The sequence below is a fragment of the Mycetomoellerius zeteki genome, unplaced genomic scaffold (assembly GCF_001594055.1).
Source record: "Mycetomoellerius zeteki isolate Tzet28-1 unplaced genomic scaffold, Tzet1.0 scaffold81, whole genome shotgun sequence".
In the NCBI taxonomy this organism is placed as follows: Eukaryota; Metazoa; Arthropoda; class Insecta; order Hymenoptera; family Formicidae; genus Mycetomoellerius; species Mycetomoellerius zeteki.
Window position 1 is genome coordinate 400,923 of NW_017257841.1, and position 20,909 is coordinate 421,831.

General features: G+C 31.4%; 2 protein-coding genes across 8 annotated transcripts; one reads left to right on the forward strand and one right to left on the reverse strand.

Moving 5' to 3' along the window:
- Window positions 1-258: 258 nt before the first annotated feature.
- On the forward strand, window positions 259-16,038 carry mus101 (mutagen-sensitive 101). Of its 3 annotated transcripts, none has more exons than XM_018459225.1 (26): window positions 330-440; window positions 614-753; window positions 1,045-1,180; window positions 1,253-1,360; window positions 1,571-1,777; window positions 3,358-3,574; window positions 6,437-6,574; window positions 6,647-6,723; window positions 6,809-6,978; window positions 7,287-7,428; window positions 7,680-7,803; window positions 7,972-8,157; window positions 9,086-9,267; window positions 9,707-9,873; window positions 10,021-10,226; window positions 11,677-11,792; window positions 12,209-12,433; window positions 12,514-12,576; window positions 13,384-13,547; window positions 13,763-13,881; window positions 14,012-14,076; window positions 14,489-14,611; window positions 14,692-14,892; window positions 15,071-15,300; window positions 15,378-15,441; window positions 15,867-16,038. In XM_018459225.1, exons 1-26 carry the CDS (start codon window positions 330-332, stop codon window positions 16,023-16,025), a joined length of 3,840 nt encoding a protein of 1,279 aa, XP_018314727.1. In that variant the 3' UTR covers window positions 16,026-16,038. The 3 variants fall into 3 exon arrangements, with proteins under 3 accessions (XP_018314729.1, XP_018314727.1, XP_018314728.1); XM_018459226.1 differs by having other exon boundaries at window positions 1,048-1,180; window positions 15,867-16,025; XM_018459227.1 differs by lacking the exon at window positions 12,514-12,576 and having other exon boundaries at window positions 259-440.
- On the reverse strand, window positions 16,012-20,679 carry LOC108729883 (cytochrome P450 6k1). Of its 5 annotated transcripts, none has more exons than XM_018459232.1 (8): window positions 20,502-20,589; window positions 19,910-20,353; window positions 18,724-18,962; window positions 18,361-18,595; window positions 17,700-17,982; window positions 17,362-17,551; window positions 16,621-16,802; window positions 16,012-16,030 (listed from the first exon to the last, which is right to left on the reverse strand). In XM_018459232.1, exons 2-7 carry the CDS (start codon window positions 20,320-20,322, stop codon window positions 16,645-16,647), a joined length of 1,518 nt encoding a protein of 505 aa, XP_018314734.1. In that variant the 5' UTR covers window positions 20,323-20,353; window positions 20,502-20,589; the 3' UTR covers window positions 16,012-16,030; window positions 16,621-16,644. The 5 variants fall into 5 exon arrangements, with proteins under 5 accessions (XP_018314734.1, XP_018314733.1, XP_018314735.1 ...); XM_018459231.1 differs by lacking the exon at window positions 16,012-16,030 and adding an exon at window positions 16,110-16,203; XM_018459233.1 differs by lacking the exon at window positions 16,012-16,030 and having other exon boundaries at window positions 16,486-16,802; window positions 19,910-20,347; window positions 20,502-20,679.
- Window positions 20,680-20,909: the final 230 nt, after the last annotated feature.

The window sequence follows — 20,909 nt, forward strand, 5'->3', positions numbered from 1 at the left end:
TACAATAATGTATTATTTTAATTCTTTATTTTCTTTTAATATCTTAATATATTAATTTCTAAGCTAGAGACAACGAATTATGCATTAAAAAATTTTGTTGTAATAAGCATTTGTTGAAAACTCAGCCGAAGTTACCATACGAGCGTGTTGATTGTCTAGTAAATTTTTCCCATAGTTGATAGGTTGGTGTAGTCCAAATATTCATTCTTCCCGCTAATATTCCAGCTGCTCTCATTTGTTTGTCGTACATGAGATATGCACATGGACGACGAGTGACGACTCAGGCCATACGATTTCAGTTGATTTCAGTGATTTCAGTTTGAAGCAGGATGACGACCCAGGAAAGCACAATTGAGTGCGACGTAAATATTTACTTCATCGTACCGAGTCACCTGGAATCCGAAGATGATTGCAGCGAGAAAACGTGGCAGGCATTTAACGTTCGTACCTTTTCCTACTTTGCTACAGTTATGTTTTTTCTCCATTTTTTCAAGCAGTATTGCAAGTTGACACGCGGAAGATACGGAGACGATTTTGCGTTTTCCAATACTTTTGCTTTTCTTGATCACATCCTTTGTCTCTTATTGGTTTCAAAAAATCTGTTTTATTCTAGAAATGCAATGAGCTTAGTTTGCGTCCAGAATGGGTTAGTGAACAGTTTTGCTATAATATGAAACCACAGAAAAACGATGTATTTGTTATAGAGGAATTTAAAGGAGAAGTGTTTGAAAAACTGAAGAACTTTAAATGCTCGTAAGTTGCAAGCCAACTACCTAGGCACAGAAGTCATAAACACATAAGTCATAATAATATTAAGGTTGTCTCATCATGATTTTGTTTGTCACTTATAAGTTCATGTTGACTTAAAAGTTCCTATTATAATGACATTATTTGTTCTACTTAGGTTTTTTGTTATAAATAAGTTTTTGGTTTAAAACATAAATTATTAATTAATATTTATATAGCAACAGATATATATCTTGTCATGATTGTAATTAAAAATAGCTGGGTGAAGAAATTTATAATTACAAATTTATATTTTAGTAGAATAGTATCACCGAAATGTCTGCTAATTTGTTTTCTAAATGGAGAATCAATACCAGAAGGAAGGAGCCCAATTTATACAACATCCATGAGAAAAATGTGCATTTGTACATCAGGCTTTAATACAGAAACTAAGGTACGACTATCTGGCAATTTTGTGTGTATAAACTTTAATTTGTAACGGTGATAGTTTTGATTGCTATTACAGGACTGGATACAACAACGAGTTGAATATATGGGAGGCTTCTTCACAAAGCAATTAAGAGGTTCTGTCACACATTTAATAGCGGATTCTGTAATGTCTGCAAAGTATGAGGTATGATTACATTTATAATATAATTGATTTTTAAATTGTTTTATTGGAAATATTGAGAATCTTATTGTATAAAATTTTATTGTATAAAATTAAAATTATATTTTATGAAATTACTAAAATTCTATCTTATTCTATATTTATTTAAATCATTATTTTGTGATAATAACACAATGCAGTAGTAATTTAATTTATTAAAAATTCTATTTATAGAGAGCTATAGAAATGGAAATACCAATTATGACGAAAGAATGGATAGAAGCTGTGTGGAAAGCAAATTTGAAGGAGATTATTAAGGCTGATGATAAGATTTTTGATAAATACAAATGTCCAGTTTTTATGAATCTAATAGTTACTTCGACAAATATTCAAAGACGTCAAAAGGAAGAAATTAAACGTTTGATTCATCAACATGGAGGAGTGAGTTAAATTTTATGTAATATACAGGGTGTTTCCAAATTAAATGGCAAAACTTCGGGAGCGTGTAGAGGAGTAAAAAACTAAGAAAAAAAGTCCTATAGACATATGCTCCTTTTTGCTTTGTTTCGCAGGAAATCACGAAAAAAGAAAAAAATATATTTAATTTATTATTTTAATTATTTTATTTATAAACTTTTTAATGAAGATTTTGTTCGAAATGTGCACCTCTTGCAGCAATACAAGCATTGCATCTGTCAAACACGGCTCTTGTAGCAGCCAGGCACTGTTCTTGCGATATTCTGTTCGCTGCAGCTACGATACGATTTCTCAAATGTTGCTCTGATTGAATAGGCGAAGAATAAACTTCTTGCTTCAGAGTACCCCATGCATAGAAATCTAATGGCGTTAAGTCGGGCGAACGAGTTGCCCAATGTACTGCTCCTCCACGTCCAATCCATCGTTGTGGGAATTTTCTATCTAACCAGGTTCTAGCGACTCTGCTGTAATGAGCAGGGCATCCATCTAATTGAAACCACATTTCAGTACGTTGTTGTAATGGGATGTTTTCTAAATAGTCAGAAAATTCATTCTCCAAGAAATTTAGAAAACGGTCCCCATTTAATCTTGCAGGTAAAAAAAACGGTCCCACTAAAACGTCGTTCCAAATTCCAAGCCAGACATTAACAGAAAACTCTTGCTGAAATTTGTATTCTCTAACAGACCTGGGATTTTGATGAGCCCATATATGATAATTCCTTTGATTAATTATTCCACCTCTGGTAAATGTGACCTCATCTGACCACATTATTTTAGATGGAAATAAAATATCATTGTGGCATGTCTGAAGGTACCAGTTACAAAAGTTCAATCTGTTCCAATGATCTTGAGGTAATAAATTTTGCACTTTTTGAATGTGGTAGGGATAGCGATTATCTCCTTTTACAGTTCGCCAAATTGTTTGTGGTGACACTCCCAATACAGCCGACGCATTCCGAACGCTGGTCTCAGGATGATTGTCAAAATGTTGTAAAATACGATTCCCTGCCTGCAAATCTCTTCGTAACGCTGCTTGAAATCGGTTGTTTTCTTGTCGAATTGAAAATGTTCCAGTCTCTCGCAATCTATTAAATGTCAACATAAACACTCTTCGGTTTGGCACTCTTCTGTTTGGAAATCGTCGTGCATATTCTCGCACCGCCTTTAAAGCATTACCGTTGCAGAAACCGTATACAAAAACCATATCAGCATATTCACTATTAGAATACGTACGCGGCATATTGCAAAAGACAAAATTCATCTACTGTTAAAGGCTTTCAAAGAGCGACTGACAAATTCATAACAGAAAGTGGAAAATGTAATCAAATATGTCGGTGCTAGATATGGCAAGAAATGTAAACATTTTTTTTCGATTTCTCTGAAACGGAGCAAAAACGAGCATATGTCTATAGGACTTTTTTTCTTAGTTTTTTACTCCTCTACACGCTCCCGAAGTTTTGCGATTTAATTTGGAAACACCCTGTATATATAATAGTAGTAAAAAATGTAGCAGTTGACTGTAATGTTATATTTATGTTTTGCAGATATTCATGGGTCCTCTTGATGGAACGAAGGTTCGTGTGGTTCTAGCTACCAAAAATGGTCCATTGAGTGATAAACTAAAGTATGCAATGGAAAATGACATAGCTTGTTTGACACTTGATTGGGTATACGAAAGTATTAAAATAGGATACGCTCTACCTTTCCATAACTTTATTATCCAATCTGTAAAAGCATGTTCAACACCGGAAAAATCAAACAGTACGTATACATAATTGAAGAAGTCTCATTATCTTAATTGTTAATGTGGCTCAATTAGAATAAATCAATAAATAAAAGAAGGGCAATGAGCCAATTATATGTAAGATATTTAATAATCGTACATAACAAACGTTTCGACACCGATCGGGTCATTTTCAATGTAAAACAACAAAACATTACATAAATTATCGGAAATTTTCGGTCACATTATAATGTCCAGTATGCGGTCCATATTTAAAATCTCTTAAAGGTGATCTCATCTCACTTTTCACAATTCTACATTGTAACGCATCGTCTCGCCCGTGTATATAAAATAATTGTTAATGTGGCTCAATTAGAATAAATCAATAAATAAAATGTAGAATTGTAAAAAGTGAGATGAGATCACCTTTAAGATATTTGAAATATGGACCGCATACTGGACATTATAATGTGACCGAAAATTTCCGATAATTTATGTAATAATAAATAAAAGAAGGGCAACGAGCCAATTATACTGTAAGATATTTAATAATCGTATATATACAAACGTTTCGACACCGATCGGGTCATTTTCAATGTAAAACACCAAACACTCTTACATAAATTATCGGAAAATTCAGTCAAATTATTATGTCCAGTAAAAAGTTCAGTTGTATTCATAAAATGCAGTCCATATGTAAAAATATCAAAGGAGATCTCATCTCACTTTTCATAATTCTTATATTGTCTTAATGATGTAAGATAGACGCCGAGAAGAAAACGCAATTAATATCATAACGTCGCTTGACATCGTCGAGTATAAATGTTACATCCAATTGTATTATGGCTTACTTTTTATTAAATATAACTTTGTTAATTGCGTTTTCTTCTCGACGTCTATCTTCCATCATTAAGACAATATAAGAATTATGAAAAGTGAGATGAGATCTTCTTTGATATTTTTACATATGGACCACATTTTATGAATACAACCGAACTTTTTACTGGACATAATAATTTGACTGAATTTTCCGATAATTTATGTAAGAGTGTTTGTTGTTTTACATTGAAAATGACCCCATCGGTGTCGAAACGTTTGTATATGTGCGATTATTAAATATCTTACAGTATAATTGGCTCGTTGCCCTTCTTTTATTTATTGATTTATTCTAATTGAGCCATATTAACAATTATTATGTAATAATGTTTTGTTATTTTACATTGAAAATGACCCCATCGGTGTCGAAACGTTTGTATATGTGCGATTATTAAATATCTTACAGTATAATTGGCTCGTTGCCTTTCATTATCTTCTTCTGTTTCCCCTGTTTGGTTTTCCGACCCCTTAAGGATCATAGTACCATGCGTATCAATTTGCTTTATAGTCTCTTCTGGAACAGAAGCTTGCTTATGTTTTTTTCAATTTGGTAATAGTAGGATTTCACTCTATAGAGTTTGTCAACATTCGAGGGAATCTACAGTTTAACGCCGAATCCGAACGGCGAACGCGAAAAATCGCGTGTATGAGACGCAGGTGGGATCAAACCCGGATCCACAGATCGCGAGACAATCGCACTGAGCGGTGAGCCACTCGGCCCCAAGTCTCATTATCAAATATATTTGAAGATTTGTTGATATCTAAAATTTCAAAAATATAAAAAAAAGCAAATTTTTCAACTCTATTTGAATCTCATGTATAGAAAATAAAAGTGAAATATTTAGAAAATTTATAAACATTTAGATAAAATGAGTGGCAATTCTTTATTTTGCAAACTCGATGATGAAGTAATGGGGAACTTGATGTGAAAATTGAAGGAATGTTCTCTAATTGTGATACAGCTCCATGGTAATTTTCTTTTATAGTTTGAAATAGTTCTAAATAAAAAAAAAATGAAAATTAAAGTTTTGATTCAATATAGTTTAGCACAAAAAAATGTTGATACTTGCTTTTGATGTTTTATCTCATCAGCCAAGAACATTAACTCATTGTAAAGGTTCCTTTGAGATGTGTATGTCAGGTGGATAGCCAATTTAGATCCAAAATTTGGAAAAGAAAAAATGACAGAAACAATATGACGGACGGAAATGTTACATGTTTTCCGATTACGGCAAAATCCTTGATTCCGTTAAAATGAAGTAATTAGGGATTTTAGGAGTCGCTGATTCCGAATCAGGCACAAAATTTGAAAATATAAAATAGGAGACTGAAATGATAAGTCTTTCAATTTAGAAAATTACGAAATGTAGTTAAAGGAATACAAGTGCTACTAATTTCAAATTCAAATACAAAACTTGAAAATAAAAATGACTGAATCAATATGGCGGATGGAAATGTTTAAAGTCCACCAATTTCGGTAAAATACAGATTTACAACGAGATTATAAGAGTAGGTTCAGTCCTAGACAGAAAAACAGAAAGCAGAAAAACGGCAGCCAATCAGAACTTACGCTGATAGTCGCTGGTTTCGGCCAGTTTCGACTGTCTGTGCTGCTTACTACCAGCACAAGTTTTGATTGACTGCTGCTTTTCTGCTTTTTGTTTTTCTGTCAAGGTCTGAATCCAGTCTAAGATGTCTTAAAGTAATCTTTAAGACGCCTACAAGACGTCTTTTATCCGTATTATAGACATAATGTTGTATGACAAACTAGAAATTGATCAATTATATTCAAAAATTCTTCACATAATTTAACTGTATTTTACCATTTGTAGCTGGAGACATTAACTTGAAGACAGCGCGTGCTTGTAATATTCTAGTACATTTAAATTCGATGATAATAACAGGAAGTTATGATTTTGACAGCATAAGCAGTTGTATTAATTGTTTTATAATGATAAAATTGAATAGAATGATAAAATTGAATGAATCGCAGAATAAATAGCATTTTTTACGTATTTTTTTAGCTCAAGAATTGCTCAACTGTTCTAACATTAGCTCTATAACACACGATAGACGTCACACTAATTATATAAGTGAGAGTTTTTGTTCAACGATATCAAATTATTCCAATATAGATGCAATAACTAGTAAACTCTCAACTAGTAAGTATTAATTAATATATATTGTAATTGCGATTTTAAGTAAAAAAAACATTTATATTTTCTTTTGTATAGCCTCTAAGTTAAACGTATTAGATCGACTCACTTTCGGCGAAGCAAAATCAGCTGGACCGTTTCTGGACGGATGTAATGTAAATCTTTCTTATACTATCCGTAGTATGTTGCGCTTTCTTTTCTTTTGATTTCAAATTTGCGATTATCATTTCGTCTTTGCAGATTTATCTTGCTGGATTTGTAACAAGTGTCAGAGATAGATTGAACAAAATATTAAATGTTGGCGGTGCAACACGATTCGATGATATATCGGGTGCTGTGACGCACGTGATTGTTGGAGACGAGAGTAAAGCATTCGCAGAACTAAAAGCGATAAAATCGGAAGGTTTATGGTACAGTAATATCAGATAAATAAGATTTACAATTTATTTGGCTCCCAATTTGCGATAAAACATTATATAATTGCTCATAATTAAAAAGTGGATATTCTTTTAAAAAAAACTTTGTTCTTAATAAGAATAAGAATTTTTACTTCAAGAGAGAGAGAGTTTGACTAAAAGTTGATCATATATCGTGTACAATCTATATAAATGCTGCATAAATGTATAAGATATTAGTTATTACATGTTACCTTTTTGTTTTCATATTCTAAATTTTTTAAAACATTTCTATTTTATCATATACATTTTATTTTGGGCAGTCCTTACATATTGAATGTAGAATGGCTGGAGGAGAGTATGAAATTAAAACGGCCTGCATCAGAAGAACTCTTTTTGTTTGAAGCAAAAGATGCAGTACCTAAGAAAAACATTGAGACACCTGCTTCACCGCTCAGTAAAAAGGTATTAATAAAATATTTCATAGAAGTTATAAATTTATATTCCTAATTTTTCAGAATATAATGTGTTTTTAAATTATTTTTTATAATTTTTGTATATTTCTTTTTGCGGAAAATCTTTGCGAGAAATAATCTGGAATTATGAAATATTATTAAAATTATATCAAATATGAACATTTTTACAGCTATTGTAGATTTGCATTGGCAAATCGATGTATTACAAAGATTAATGAATATATTTGTATATTATTTTAGAATTTACAAATGTTGCAACAATCGAAAAGATCTCTGCCGCCTTTGAATTTAGAGAAAGTAATTCCACCCGTGAATGAAGATGAGCAACCTGATCTCGTACAGCAGTATCTACAAGAGAATAACGGTAATACAGCAGATTGCATTCTAAAAATATATTTGCATTACATTCCAAACGTATTTAAGCATACTGTTAATTAATTAAACAGTGAAATGTTCTTATACATGAAGTTTTTAAAAGATAGGTGATTGTCAAGTAAATGCCTCGTTCTAACTGTGGATAATTAAATTACAGATCGTAGCAGTGTCAGACATGAATTTATCAAACCACTTACGCCTGTTTCGAAAGACAAAGACCGAGGGAATTCGAGTAAAGCGAAAAATGCGCACACCAGTGTGTTGGATACAACAAAAAATGTAGAAAATGATAACACTATGCTACTGAGCCAAAGCTACACGGTGAATGAAAAGTTGTTCAAAGGTATAATAATAATAATAAATTTCTTTTTTTCTTCTTTTTACGTTAGGCCTCTGGCCTGTGTTACACCTCTTTCATATGCTTGTGGTGCACACGCTGATTATTCAATTGCCACGAGCATATGGGACCTACAATTTTTAATGCCGTTTCCGAACGGCGGATTTTTCGAGAGGTGTTCTATGGGCAAGAATACTCTCGGGAGGTTGCCGGCCTTTTCTGAGAGAAGACACGAGCGTAATATTTTGGTTCCTACTGGAATTGAACCTGGGATTTCTGGCATGATAGACCAATACGCTATCTGCCATGCCACGCTCGCGTTCAACTATAACTTTCATATTTTTGCTCTGGAAAATAATATGCTCGTGCATTTATATACATGTAGATATTAACAAACTTCCTATTGTTGAAATTTTAACGTCGATATTAAGAAATGCGTTTTACGCCAAGAATAACTGATTTAATATCAACCTTATGAGAAAGAAAGAGATATGATGATGGTTATAATATGATTATTTTTTGTGTGTAAATATTGTAGGTTATCCTTTATATATAAACATTAATTGCTCATTTTTAAAAAGTTTAAAATTTATTTAGGTATTTCTTGTATTTAATAAAATTTATATCTTAAAAATGAAAATCATACCCAAGAAAAATGTTTTATATAATGTTATATAAAAGTTATATAAATGTTATATAAAAGTCTTGTTCATATTTGAATCATTCTCGTATTATGTATTATTATCCAGTGCATGTTTTTTTATAGATTTAAAAAATAATATTTTTTATATATAAATAAGGTCATTTTCTCAAGAGACAAAAATATCAAAAAGATCTCTTTTTGATAATTGATATCTTATCTTTTGAGGAAATATTAATAACCCGTATACCTATACAAATTTTTCTGAATGCAATAGTAAAATATTACATGCAGGTTTAACGTTCGTCGTGGCTGGTTTTGATAGCGAGGACAATCATATAGAGGAGACAATCGTAATGTTGGGTGGACGCCTAGCCTCGAGAACCTATAGCGGTATCCCGGATTATGGTATTGTGCCTGTGGACGGATCACTATTAAAATATACAGTTAATGAAATTGTGAACGATTTATTTATCGTAGGTATCTTTTATACATTAAGTCTTAATTTTTAAAAAGTTTAAAATCTATTTCTTAAGAGAGAGAGAATAAAAATTATATGTTAGGAGATTTTGGAATGTTAGATAATGCATAAAAAGAATGAATTTTTTCTTGAAATTAAGATCTTCAACTATTAAAAAATAATTAATTTTATGTGTGATTAGAAGATTTTGATTTTATACTTATTTTATACATATTATATTTTTATTATACATTCTTTTAATTTAGTATAATTTTGTATGTTATTTTGAATGTAATATTTATCATATATTTCAGTTTTGAAAGACACCTCTGCGTACTACTACTCTCTACGTAGTTCGCAATTTAAATCTATTCTTTAATAACAAACAAATTCCATTCATAATTTTTCTTATTGTCGCTGATATTTAAAATTGTCAATTTTTTATTTATTAATAGGAAGATTGCATAAATCAGGAGGAAGTTGTGGACATTATGTATTATCACAGGCCATTATCTATTAGAAAACCTTGTAATCCATTATCAGGATGCGTCATAACGATGAGCATGTATACTGGGTCTGAACGAATGTACCTTTCGACACTAGCTATGAAACTTGGCGCTATGTAATGTATACTCTTATCATCTCTCGTGTACATATGTATATATAATGTGTGAATATATATATATATATATATACATATATTATATTTTACATGAAAAAATTTCTTAAAAATGAAAATTTTAATAAGCATTTCTTTCAATATTTTCAGATGTCAAGATATGTTTGCGCGAAAAGCCAATGTAGAGAAAAATACACATGGCAGTACGCATCTGGTTTGTCCGTCCCCGGAAGGAAACAAATACAATGCGGCTGTGAGATGGAAATTGCCGGCTGTCACAGCCGACTGGTTAAAAACCTGCGTCGATGAATTAACGCTCGTAGATGAAACTCCGTTTCTCGTCGGAGAAACAATAGGTAAATTGATTTGTATTTAATTAATTGTTTTTATTTTTTTCTATTTGCTTTTTTAATTAGATTGCGAACTTTAAAGTTTATGTCAGGTAGCTTTTTCATTATACAGGGTGTCCGGAAAATCGAGGTCAATACTTCGGGAAGTAATTCGGGACCCAAAAAGCAGGAAAAAAGCTGTATAAACATAGGTCCGGAAATAAGTCGTTTCCGAGTTATAATCACTTTTATGTTAAAAAAAATTATTTATTTTTTATAATTACAATTGTAATTTATTTCATAGTGTTTTAACATAAATAACTACATTTCGGACTATTTTGGCGTTAACCAGATCAGGATACGTGGAAGCATAATCCGCTTGGCATCCTTCTTTTCTTATTTCTTTATTTTAAAATTTTTCTTACTTTACCAGAGAGATGCCAAGCGGACTATACCTCCACGTGGTGCATCCTGGTTAACGCCAAATAATCCGAAATGTAATTATTTATGTTTAAACACTATGAAATAAATTACGATTGTGATTATGAAGAATAAATACCAATTTTTTTTTAACATAAAAGTGATTATAATTCGGAAACTACTTATTTCCAGACCTATATTGATATAGCTTTTTTTCCTCCTTTTTAGATCCCGAATCACTTTCCGAAGTATTGACCCCTTTTCCGGACACCCTGTATATGGAAATATCATATATTTCAATTTTCTGTGTTGTGATTAAAGATAATTTATTATTTTAAATTTATATTTTTAGAAAATGAAAAATAATGTTAAAATTTCAAGAAAAGAAAAGTTACGCAAGATGTAAAGTGTATATAGTATTAATAATTAAACAATTATTAACTTTAAAATTTATCAAATCAATTTAAACATACAATAGTACAAATGTTTCCATCTGTTTCCAAATGTTCGTCATCCTCATTGTTAAACAAATAATTTAGAATACTATAAGTAAAAAGATCGCAATATTTTTCATTGATTAAATATAAACATGGTTAAATATTTAAATATAATAAACGTTAAAATTCATTAAAATTAAAAGTTTTCTTTATAAAAGAATTGACATTCTTTTCTAATAAAAATCGCCTGATTAACCATCTTAACATTTGTAACCATAAAAGTTACTTCTCTCTTCCAATTCGAACCATCGTAATTCCTCCAGTATTCATTTTCAAATAGTGAAATTAATGGAAATACAGGGTGTTTCATAAATGCATGTCAATACTTTAGGAGGTAAATATATTAAAATAAATAAAAAACGTTATATAAACATATGTCCTACATACCTTAATTTTCAACAGTTTTCAAGTTATGGATGATTAAGAAAATATTCGAAATACTCGCCTTGTGCGAAATTTTAATTAAAAATTTTTGAGTCAGAATATTTTGAAAACTAATGTAATTTTTAAATTTTTGTTTCCATGCTTATATATAATTTTAACATATATATGTGTTAAAGCACCAGTTAGAACGACTAGCGAAAATCTCTTAATTGCTGGCGAAAATAGACCAAGTCCAGCAGAAGAAATTACATCAAGAATGATTACACCGAAACGTCATTTATCTCAGGTCAAGGTATGTATTATTATAAGATATATATATATATAAAGTTAATAATATTTTTTATCTATAAATACACATAAATAACAAATGAATATGGGTGCTTTAGTTTCATCCTTGTTATTTGCCAACGTTAAACAAGAATGAAACGACTCACTGTTACACAGTGTCTGACTATGTCCTTGCTGGAAAGCACCCTATGATATGCAACGTTAATGTAAACTGAACTTAACATGCTTGTAAAAATTTGATTTATTAAGAGCAATTTAAATCCATACAGCACAGAATTTTCAGCAATGCAAAATCTCTGCAATATTGCTGCAACATGCAGTATTGCTGCAATTTTTGTGCAACTTTGTGCTGTTGGGAAAATCATTTAACATAAATATACTGTAAGATTTATTTTGGATTACAATTTCAAAATTTTGTAGGACGCACTCTCCGTCGAAACTCCATTAATAAATAAAAGACTCAGTCTCGTAATGAACCAGACACCGCCGTCACCATTTCACGTGTCCACTCCGGAGAGTCCATATGGACAGGTCTTTAAACCTAATCCTTCTCCTGATACTCGAAAAGGATGGATTAAATGGACAGAAAATTTTCCTGATTTACAAGTAGAAGAACCGCCGCTAAAACGACGCCCACTTAGCACTGTGAGTATCGTCTTTTTGTATAAAAACTATTTCTGTTTAAGCGCTTATAGCAATATGCGATAATTGAGGACCATTTGCAGCCGCTTTCAGCATTGAAGAGACAATTGTGGGAGAAATTAAAGAATCCAGGTCAATCTGAAAAAGTAAGACAAATATATTCAAGAGCCGCGTGTAATCTTGTTACTACGACGAATATTAGTGTGAAGATAGAGTACATTTGTAGTATAACGACATCGCGATATACAGTCTGTTCAATAAGAGCGTACGGTTCCGCACTTCATTAATAGATGACGCACAGATGTTAAGTTTAGTTTTTCCGATTCTCTGAACAGTTCGGAAGAATGATTTGAGGTCATATGGATAGTGTGACTTGTTTTGATTGTAATAGAGCAAATAATCACAATGAGTGCTGCGTATGCAAGTCGTTTTGAAGCAGTGTTCCTTTGCACACATCCGAAAGGACCGAAAATGTCGTATGCAGCTGCCGGGTGCTACATGAAAAAGTCAGGATTCGTCAGGAAGTGGGTGAAACGTTACAACGAAACAAAAAATGTCGACGACCTGCCGGAACGTGACACCCGACGGTCAACGACGAAAAAGGACGACAAAGCTATCATCAAGATATTTGAGAAGAATCCTGGGTGTTCATTACGACGAGCGAAAAATCTTTTATTGAAAAAGGATATAGATGTGAGCTTTAATGCTATTAGACAACGATTGCTTGATTCCGAATACGGTTGGCGATCTAAGGAGAAACAGCCCGTACATACCGAAACAGCAACGTTCTTATTGAACAGACTGTAATTAATCTTTCATAATAATCTTTTGTAACATTCAACGTTTTCTAACGATTTTACAATAGTTACTGCTTTCAATATTCGGCTTTTAAGAATATTAGAATACCTCATAATTATGTTTATCCAAGATTGATTTGTATTTTTAACTACTAGGAACATGAATCAGATCAATCAATGAGACACGATGATGATAATAATTCTTTTTCGGAAGGAGCTGAAGAGGAGTCTAACAAAACTACTCCAACTCTTGTCCCATCCATCAATCGAAAACTCGACTTCGACGAAAAAAGTAGCCCAATATCAAAAGAAATAAACATGTATGTGTCTCTTAATGAAATAGAATATTATGATAAAAATATATACATACTATAATAAGATGAAAATATTTCAGAAATGAAAGTTGTATAGGATACTTTGTGAACATAATACTTGTGATAAATACTTTTAAAAAAGAGATACCTTTTCTCTATGATATGTTATTCTATATATTACTAATATTGATCAGAGTGAATTTGGATTTTTTAATGAATAGGCAAATAGCGCAATTGGATCAAGTGCTTCAACGAACGTCCAGTACTCCTGAAAATAGATACTCGCTATCCGGAGAAAATGCGAAGAAGTACAATGAAACTTCCGATCATATACAAAAATGTGAGTATCTTTAAATTATATCGCTCAGTCGATATTTGCAATTTTTGTACAATGTTTTGATAAGTCTATAATTTAATAATTTTAATAAATTATTTTGTACAATATTTTAATAATCATTTTACAAACGTAGGTATAGTAAAGGATTCGCAAGCTATCGACGCCATTGTATGGGAGGATCCGGATCATCCAAAACGAGTATGCAATGATTTTTCTTTTCAAATGACTTTTATATTATATTTTCGAAGATTGAGCTTTAGTTTTGACACCTGCATTAACTCAAAACAAATATATAATTCAAGATTTTAATATTCTTTCTATGAATTAAGAAATAAAACGTGAGAAAAACATGTAGAAAACCATAAAAAACATGAAATTGATGTTTATATCAAGCTGATAAAATTTTTAAGCACAGAAAGTTTATCATATTATCTTAACTATTTTATCGGATTGAGTTAAATTTTGATATAAGGATGTTTGTTATGATATAAATTTAATTTTTTTTATTTTTTGCAGATTTTATAGCCACTATTTTTTATGTATATTAATGTTTGTGCATCTTATTTTATATTTTTATGTATTATCTTGTACAGTATTTGTTTTTTCATAGTCAATCTTGGATAAACGGTCAAGTAACGATAATAGCAATGTGATTCACGAAGAACATATCGATGAAGACGCCATAGAATGTGAACCATCGACAACACGAAAATTTATGCTGTCGGGTATAAAGGTATTATTGTTGTCAAGCATAACGATACTGTTTTTTTGATATTGTAATCATTATTTTGACGTATTATAATATTTTAATAGGATAAAATTGCGTACGAACAAGTGATAAAAGATTTGGGTGGAGATGTGTCTACAGACGCAAATTTTGATAGCAGTGCCACACATCTTCTATGCATCAGACTCTCCAGAAACGAAAAAATGCTTAGTAGCATAGCTTCTGGAAAGTGGATCCTGCATTGCTCGTATCTACAGGATTCCAAACGAGAAGGCAGATTCCTCGACGTTAGTATATTTGTCAAGTATAACAAGGATATATCAGGAGAAACTAATATTCCGATACTTAGCTAATTTTTCTTCTAATTTAAAAAATCGTAAGAAAAATTAAAAAAGATTTGATTGCATCGTTATTTGCATTGTGTTTACGTTTTCACGATGTTAACTGCGAATAAAATTTTCGTAGGAGGAAGAATACGAATGGGGCAATCCAAAGAATAAAAACAAGATTCCAGAACCAAATAGCGAGCTCGAGAATGCAATCGGGGCTGCGGTTTACAAATGGCGATTGAAATTGCAGAAAGAGTTGTATGGCCCATTTTCCAACATGGTAGCTCTGCTGATGGTCTCAGAAGAGAAATATGATCAATTTAAGAGACTGATCGAAGCTGGCGGCGGTTTAGTCATGCAAGCAAAGTGCGTATTAATCAATTTCTACAGAAAAGAGAACAGTTTTATTATTTGTTATTCTGATTTTTTCGATTTGATTGTAGACCGCCTTACGATGCCAGTCCGTCTGGTCGCAGAATCACACATTGTTTCGTTAATGTGAAACAGGTAAGCTATGTTTTACTTCTTAGAATATATCTTTCAAAATATAATGCAACTCAGTTAATAGCTTCTCTACGCTTCAGGAATTTTTTCACTTTATTAATTGTTTACATTACATGTATGTGTAATTAAAATAATTTATTTTTTAATAACAAAAATTGGAACAAAATGGTGAGAAAATGCTTGTAATATTGCAGAGAATTTATAACTGTGTGTTTTTATATATACTTTAATATATAATTAATTTGGAAAAATAAGTAGACTTTGAGATCAAAATTGTGATTAAATTTGAAAACAAGTATAATATACTTACTCAGTATGTACTCAATATATCGTTACTAAAATACATCACACACACATACACAAAATAGTATACATAGTGAATTTATAATCACATTATCGAAGCGCTCAAATAATTTTATTATAAACAGGTAAACCAGCCTGTAGACTGGGCTATGCTGGCTAGCAAAGGCATCCTCTGTTTTTTGCCGCAATATCTCAGCGATTATTTAACCGCAGTGACGCCGCTCAATCCGCGAGAGTGTGTACTTCCAGAATTCAAGAAATATCTGGCGCTACTGCCCAAGTAGGAAGACTGAGGATAAAATTTTAATTATAATTAAATTTGCAAACGAGCACATGTCATTGGTTCGTTAAAATTCGTGAGGTACATACATACAATAGTGTACATAGCAAATTCGTTCATTAAAATATGTGAGATACATACAATAGTGTACATAGCAAATTCATAATCACATTATTGAAGAGCTGAAATAAAAATTTCTTTTACAGAAAACAGTCAATTAACTGATCGATAAATTTAGTTTTATACATGTATATATAACAAATTTCATTTGTTAATATTTTATGTCAAAATTTACATGATTTTATGAAGAGGATATTTCGATGGATGTTTTGTAAAAGGGAAGTTTGTCGATTAATGCTTTTTAAACATAATTCAAAATTTTTATTTTCTAGAAAGTATAGCCACATAGATTAATATAATTATTATAAATTGTATAGAAGATGATTTTACATAAGAAATTTGTTAATAACCACAGCGATTATACTTCCATCATAGAGAGTTACTCATGCCCTACTAACATATTCATTAATCAAAATAATTTCTAATGCTCATATACATATTCTAAAATGATAAAAACAAAAATTGCAATGATCATATACCTATTGTTGCATATTACTAATGCATCATATCTTCTTGAAGTTCAGCAAGAATTCTGTTGGTGGCGAAATAAATACGTTTCGCGGATCGATGGGATCCTTCCATGAAGGGTGCAATGCAACCTCATAATTACGCAAAATCGCTATCAGTCCCACAGTGGTTTGCAAAATTCCCAGCCGCATGCCTAATGTTTAAGTGGAATTAAATCAGAGAAAATCGAGGAAGAATTTAGTTATAAACGGGGATTACAATCTTTTCTTTTATATATACTATATATATATATATATATATACACACAAGGTGTATCTGAAATAACGTACACTAATCATACAGTGCTATTCGTAATAAAAAACTGAGTCGAAAAGTCCTTTAGCATTTTTGTAATTTTCGCAATAGTTAACAAGATATTAATTACTAAAAATCGCTGAATATTGGTCTTCAATCTTCACTTATTAAGACGCATGCGCGCGCGTGCGATTAAAATTATTTATTTATAAATTTTAAATATTAGTGAATACTTTTTTAAGCAGTATCAAAATTCTAAATGAGATTTATGATATTTGAAGAGCATTAAATAAGTATATTTTTTTAATTACGCGATTCTGTTCCGCAAAAACAATAGACAAGTAAATCTTATCGCGTAATAAATGTCAAGGAATGATAAATGTTGCTTTTTCTAGCAAATTTTATTTTTTTCTATTCTATTTTAAATCTGTTTATGTGAACGAGTCTAATTTACCAACCTATACAATTCCGTGGACCCTCTCCAAAGGGCAGGAAAGTGCAGGGTACAATCTCGTCTTTTCTCTCATCACTGAATCGCTCGGGATCGAAACGCATAGGATCTTGATAATATCTTGGATCAGATTGAATACCACGTAATACAACGTATACCGGTATGTCTTTCTTGACAGTTATTTTTGTGCCAGGAAACTGCAATTTACTCTTATGATTATAATTCATATTTTAATTCGAGACATTTTTGAATCTCTATTTCAAATTGATTGAAAAATCGCTTATTGAAAAATTTTTTGTTGAGGGTGAAAACAATTTCTGAAATATAATGTATACTATGTCTCACTGTGTAATCTCTAAGAGGAAATCGGTCTATGATCGGCGCGGGCGGATAAAGTCTTAGCGTTTCATTTATCACTTGATGCAGATACTTCATATTGTGGACCGCTTCGTACGTTACATCGTTAGCGTCCTGAATTGTCTTGAGGATCTCCTCCCTCACGCGTCTCTGCATTTCCGGCTGTTTGGCCAATTCGAAGAGAACGCAAGTCATAGTAGTGATGCTGGTTTCGCGACCAGCCACAAAGAAGATCGCCGCTTGTGCGAGAAGAGCGAACCCTGAAGAAAATAGATAGATAGATAGATAGACAGTAAAAATAGATTTTTCTTTTGATATAAATTGCCAATATTGGAATGCCATTTATGTGTGTGTATGTGCGTGTGTTTGTGCAGAGTGATAAAAAAAAAATATATGATTGATTAAATCTCGCATTAAAAATGTGTGTTACATAAATTTTTTTACTAGTAATTATTATATATGATAAACTTCAATTGTGGATGAAGATTCACTTATAATAAGGTTAAAAGGAAATTTGAAATTTTAAGTGTTAAATACATTCGATTAATTTCATCTTATATTAGAATTGTAAAACGCTATTTTAGTTTTATAGTGGGATTTAGATCATATTTAACGCTACATATATATATGTATACATATTAGATACTTACGAACATTCATATTATCTGGTGTCTCATTTTTTAATTGCAAAAGAGAATCGATTAGATCTCCTCGTTTTATTTTTGTGACGCTTCTATTGTCCATAGAGTCCCAAAAGACTTTACGAAAGTAACCCGTGTACCTGCCAAGCATTGAGCCACCTAGATACTTTCCGATTGTTGGCAAGAAGAATAAGAAAAAGAGCTGCAAGGTCCTTAGGATCGTCTGGACGAAAGCTTTACGTGCTATATAAAGAAACGAATAAAGTATACGTTGCATAAAAAGTTCGATGTAGATGGAAAAGAGCGAAGTGTAATGTATATAGCATGTTTAAATTCTTATATTTATTACTTATATTTATTATTTTACTCACAGTTGACATAAAATTCTGGTGATGGTGTATCAAAGCAGTTTGTCCGAATTCCAAACGCCACGGAGGATATCACGTCGGTGGTATATTTGTAGAATATATCTTTGGCCTTTATTGGCACGATTTTGGAATTGTCCTTAATTTGATCGTGCAAATGGTCTCTCATCTTTTCTCCGGATTCTTGCATCAGCTGAAAAAGACTTTTCAGCTTGCCGCTCGTGAATACCGGTGTCATTTTCGATCTGAACAAGAAACAGTCTTTTGGTAACTTTTTCAATAATATTTTTCAATCTATATACATGTCCTGATATATTTTAGATTCTTTATTAGATTATTTTTTAAATAAATGTTAATATGGCTCAATTAGAATAAATCAATAAATAAAATAAGGGCAACGAGCCAATTATAATATAAGATTTTTAATAAACGTATATATACAAACGTTTCGACACCGATCGGGTCATTTTCAATATAAAATAACACTCTTACATACATTATCAGAAAATTCGGTCAAATTATATTGTCCAGTGAAAAATTAGTTGTATTCATAAAATGCGGTCCATATGTAAAACTATCAAAAGAGATCAAATCTCACTTTTCGCAATTCTACAATCTGAATAATAAATAATACATTAACATTGCGTTATAGATTAAATTATCGATGTACATTTTTAGTAAATTAGATTAGAATGCAAATTACATCATTGAGATAATATGAGGTATATATGTTTTATTTAATTTGCATTCTAATCTAATTTACTAAAAATGTACATCAATAATTTAATCCATAACGCAATGTTAATGTATTATTTATTATTCAGATTGTAGAATTGCGAAAAGTGAGATTTGATCTCTTTTGATAGTTTTACATATGGACCGCATTTTATGAATACAACTAATTTTTCACTGGACAATATAATTTAACCGAATTTTCTGATAATGTATGTAAGAGTGTTTGTTATTTTACATTGAAAATGACCCGATCGGTGTCGAAACGTTTGTATATATACGTTTATTAAAGATCTTAGATTATTTTTTATTTTTTATCCTTTTTTAATAACATTTTTCAACTAGTTTAATAACATTCTTCAAGTCTATTTGCAAAATGACTCCGAAGAGTTTGCAAGATAACTTAATAGTATATTCTTTCAAATGATTGACTATGGTTTATGTAACATATACTGTTTACCTCAAATACTTCCACTCGGGATAACGTATCGAGAAGAGACTCCATTTGCTAATAGTATCGGAATTGTTTGCTCCCCTAAAATAATGATTCGGAAATATATTAAAGTCCTTTATCATTATCTGCTTTATCAGTTCGGGATTTCTTAGAATCAAAAATGGCTTATGTAGGACGTAGATTCCTAGGACATCTTCGTTCTCAGCTTGCTTGTGCAGTTCACTCAGAACCACTCCAGCCGATCTGCGGAACAGCATCGCGTCCTTGAAGTGACCGAAGAACCAATGTGCAGGTAACGTAGGTACACCATGTCTCTGCCAATAGGTATGCTTCCATTTCATCCATAAGTAAAGCGTCGCGAATAGCGACGAGAATATCACGAGCGTGTCCAAAAGGGCGCATTCGTACAATATCGCCATTTTTATGCAAACCGCATGAAATCTTCTACAATTTTGTATAAAACTCAAATTTAATTATGAAACTATGCAAACTTCATACAAAAGTTTTTCCTGCACAAAATTCTATCTGAATTGTATAAGATTGTGCAAAATTGTATGCAAATTATGTATAAAATTCAATAAAAAGACTCCGTGCATACTTCGTAAAAGCTGCATGTAGATCACTCCAGATACTGTGTGGAACTGCGTGGAATAAGCGAAGAGGACACTTTAACTGTATAGTATCAAAGCAATTTGCAAAGTCATTTATCGTCATTTATTATAGTGAAGGATACTTATTTTCATCGGATATATTAGATGTTATAAAAATTAACAGAAATCTCACAGTAGGAAAGAATTGGTAGTAAAAAGATTAGGAAATGCATTGTTATCGAACAACAATTTTCTAAAATATGCAAGTTCGAAGTTTAGTCATAAATTGAAGCTGTGATTAAAAAGTTCTGTGTTATAAACTGCATATTAATGCTTGATCCTAGATAACAAAGAGCATCTCAGCAAAATCACACAAATCTGTTTATGATATTAGTAACTTATATATTCAATGACTT

What these genes read in the sequence shown, in the direction of transcription:
- mus101 (XM_018459225.1), top strand. Translation starts at nt 330, where the DNA reads ATGACGACCCAGGAAAGCACAATTGAGTGCGACGTAAATATTTACTTC. An exon ending in GCTATGAAACTTGGCGCTAT is followed by an intron (nt 9,874 to 10,020) that starts GTAATGTATACT and finishes CAATATTTTCAG; the next exon opens with ATGTCAAGATATGTTTGCGC. An exon ending in GTCATTTATCTCAGGTCAAG is followed by an intron (nt 11,793 to 12,208) that starts GTATGTATTATT and finishes AAAATTTTGTAG; the next exon opens with GACGCACTCTCCGTCGAAAC.
- LOC108729883 (XM_018459233.1), bottom strand. Translation starts at nt 20,617, where the DNA reads ATGACGATAAATGACTTTGCAAATTGCTTTGATACTATACAGTTAAAG. An exon ending in CTACATGCAGCTTTTACGAA is followed by an intron (nt 20,348 to 20,501) that starts GTATGCACGGAG and finishes ACAAAATTGTAG; the next exon opens with AAGATTTCATGCGGTTTGCA. An exon ending in CCAGATAATATGAATGTTCG is followed by an intron (nt 17,983 to 18,360) that starts TAAGTATCTAAT and finishes ATCTATCTATCT; the next exon opens with ATTTTCTTCAGGGTTCGCTC.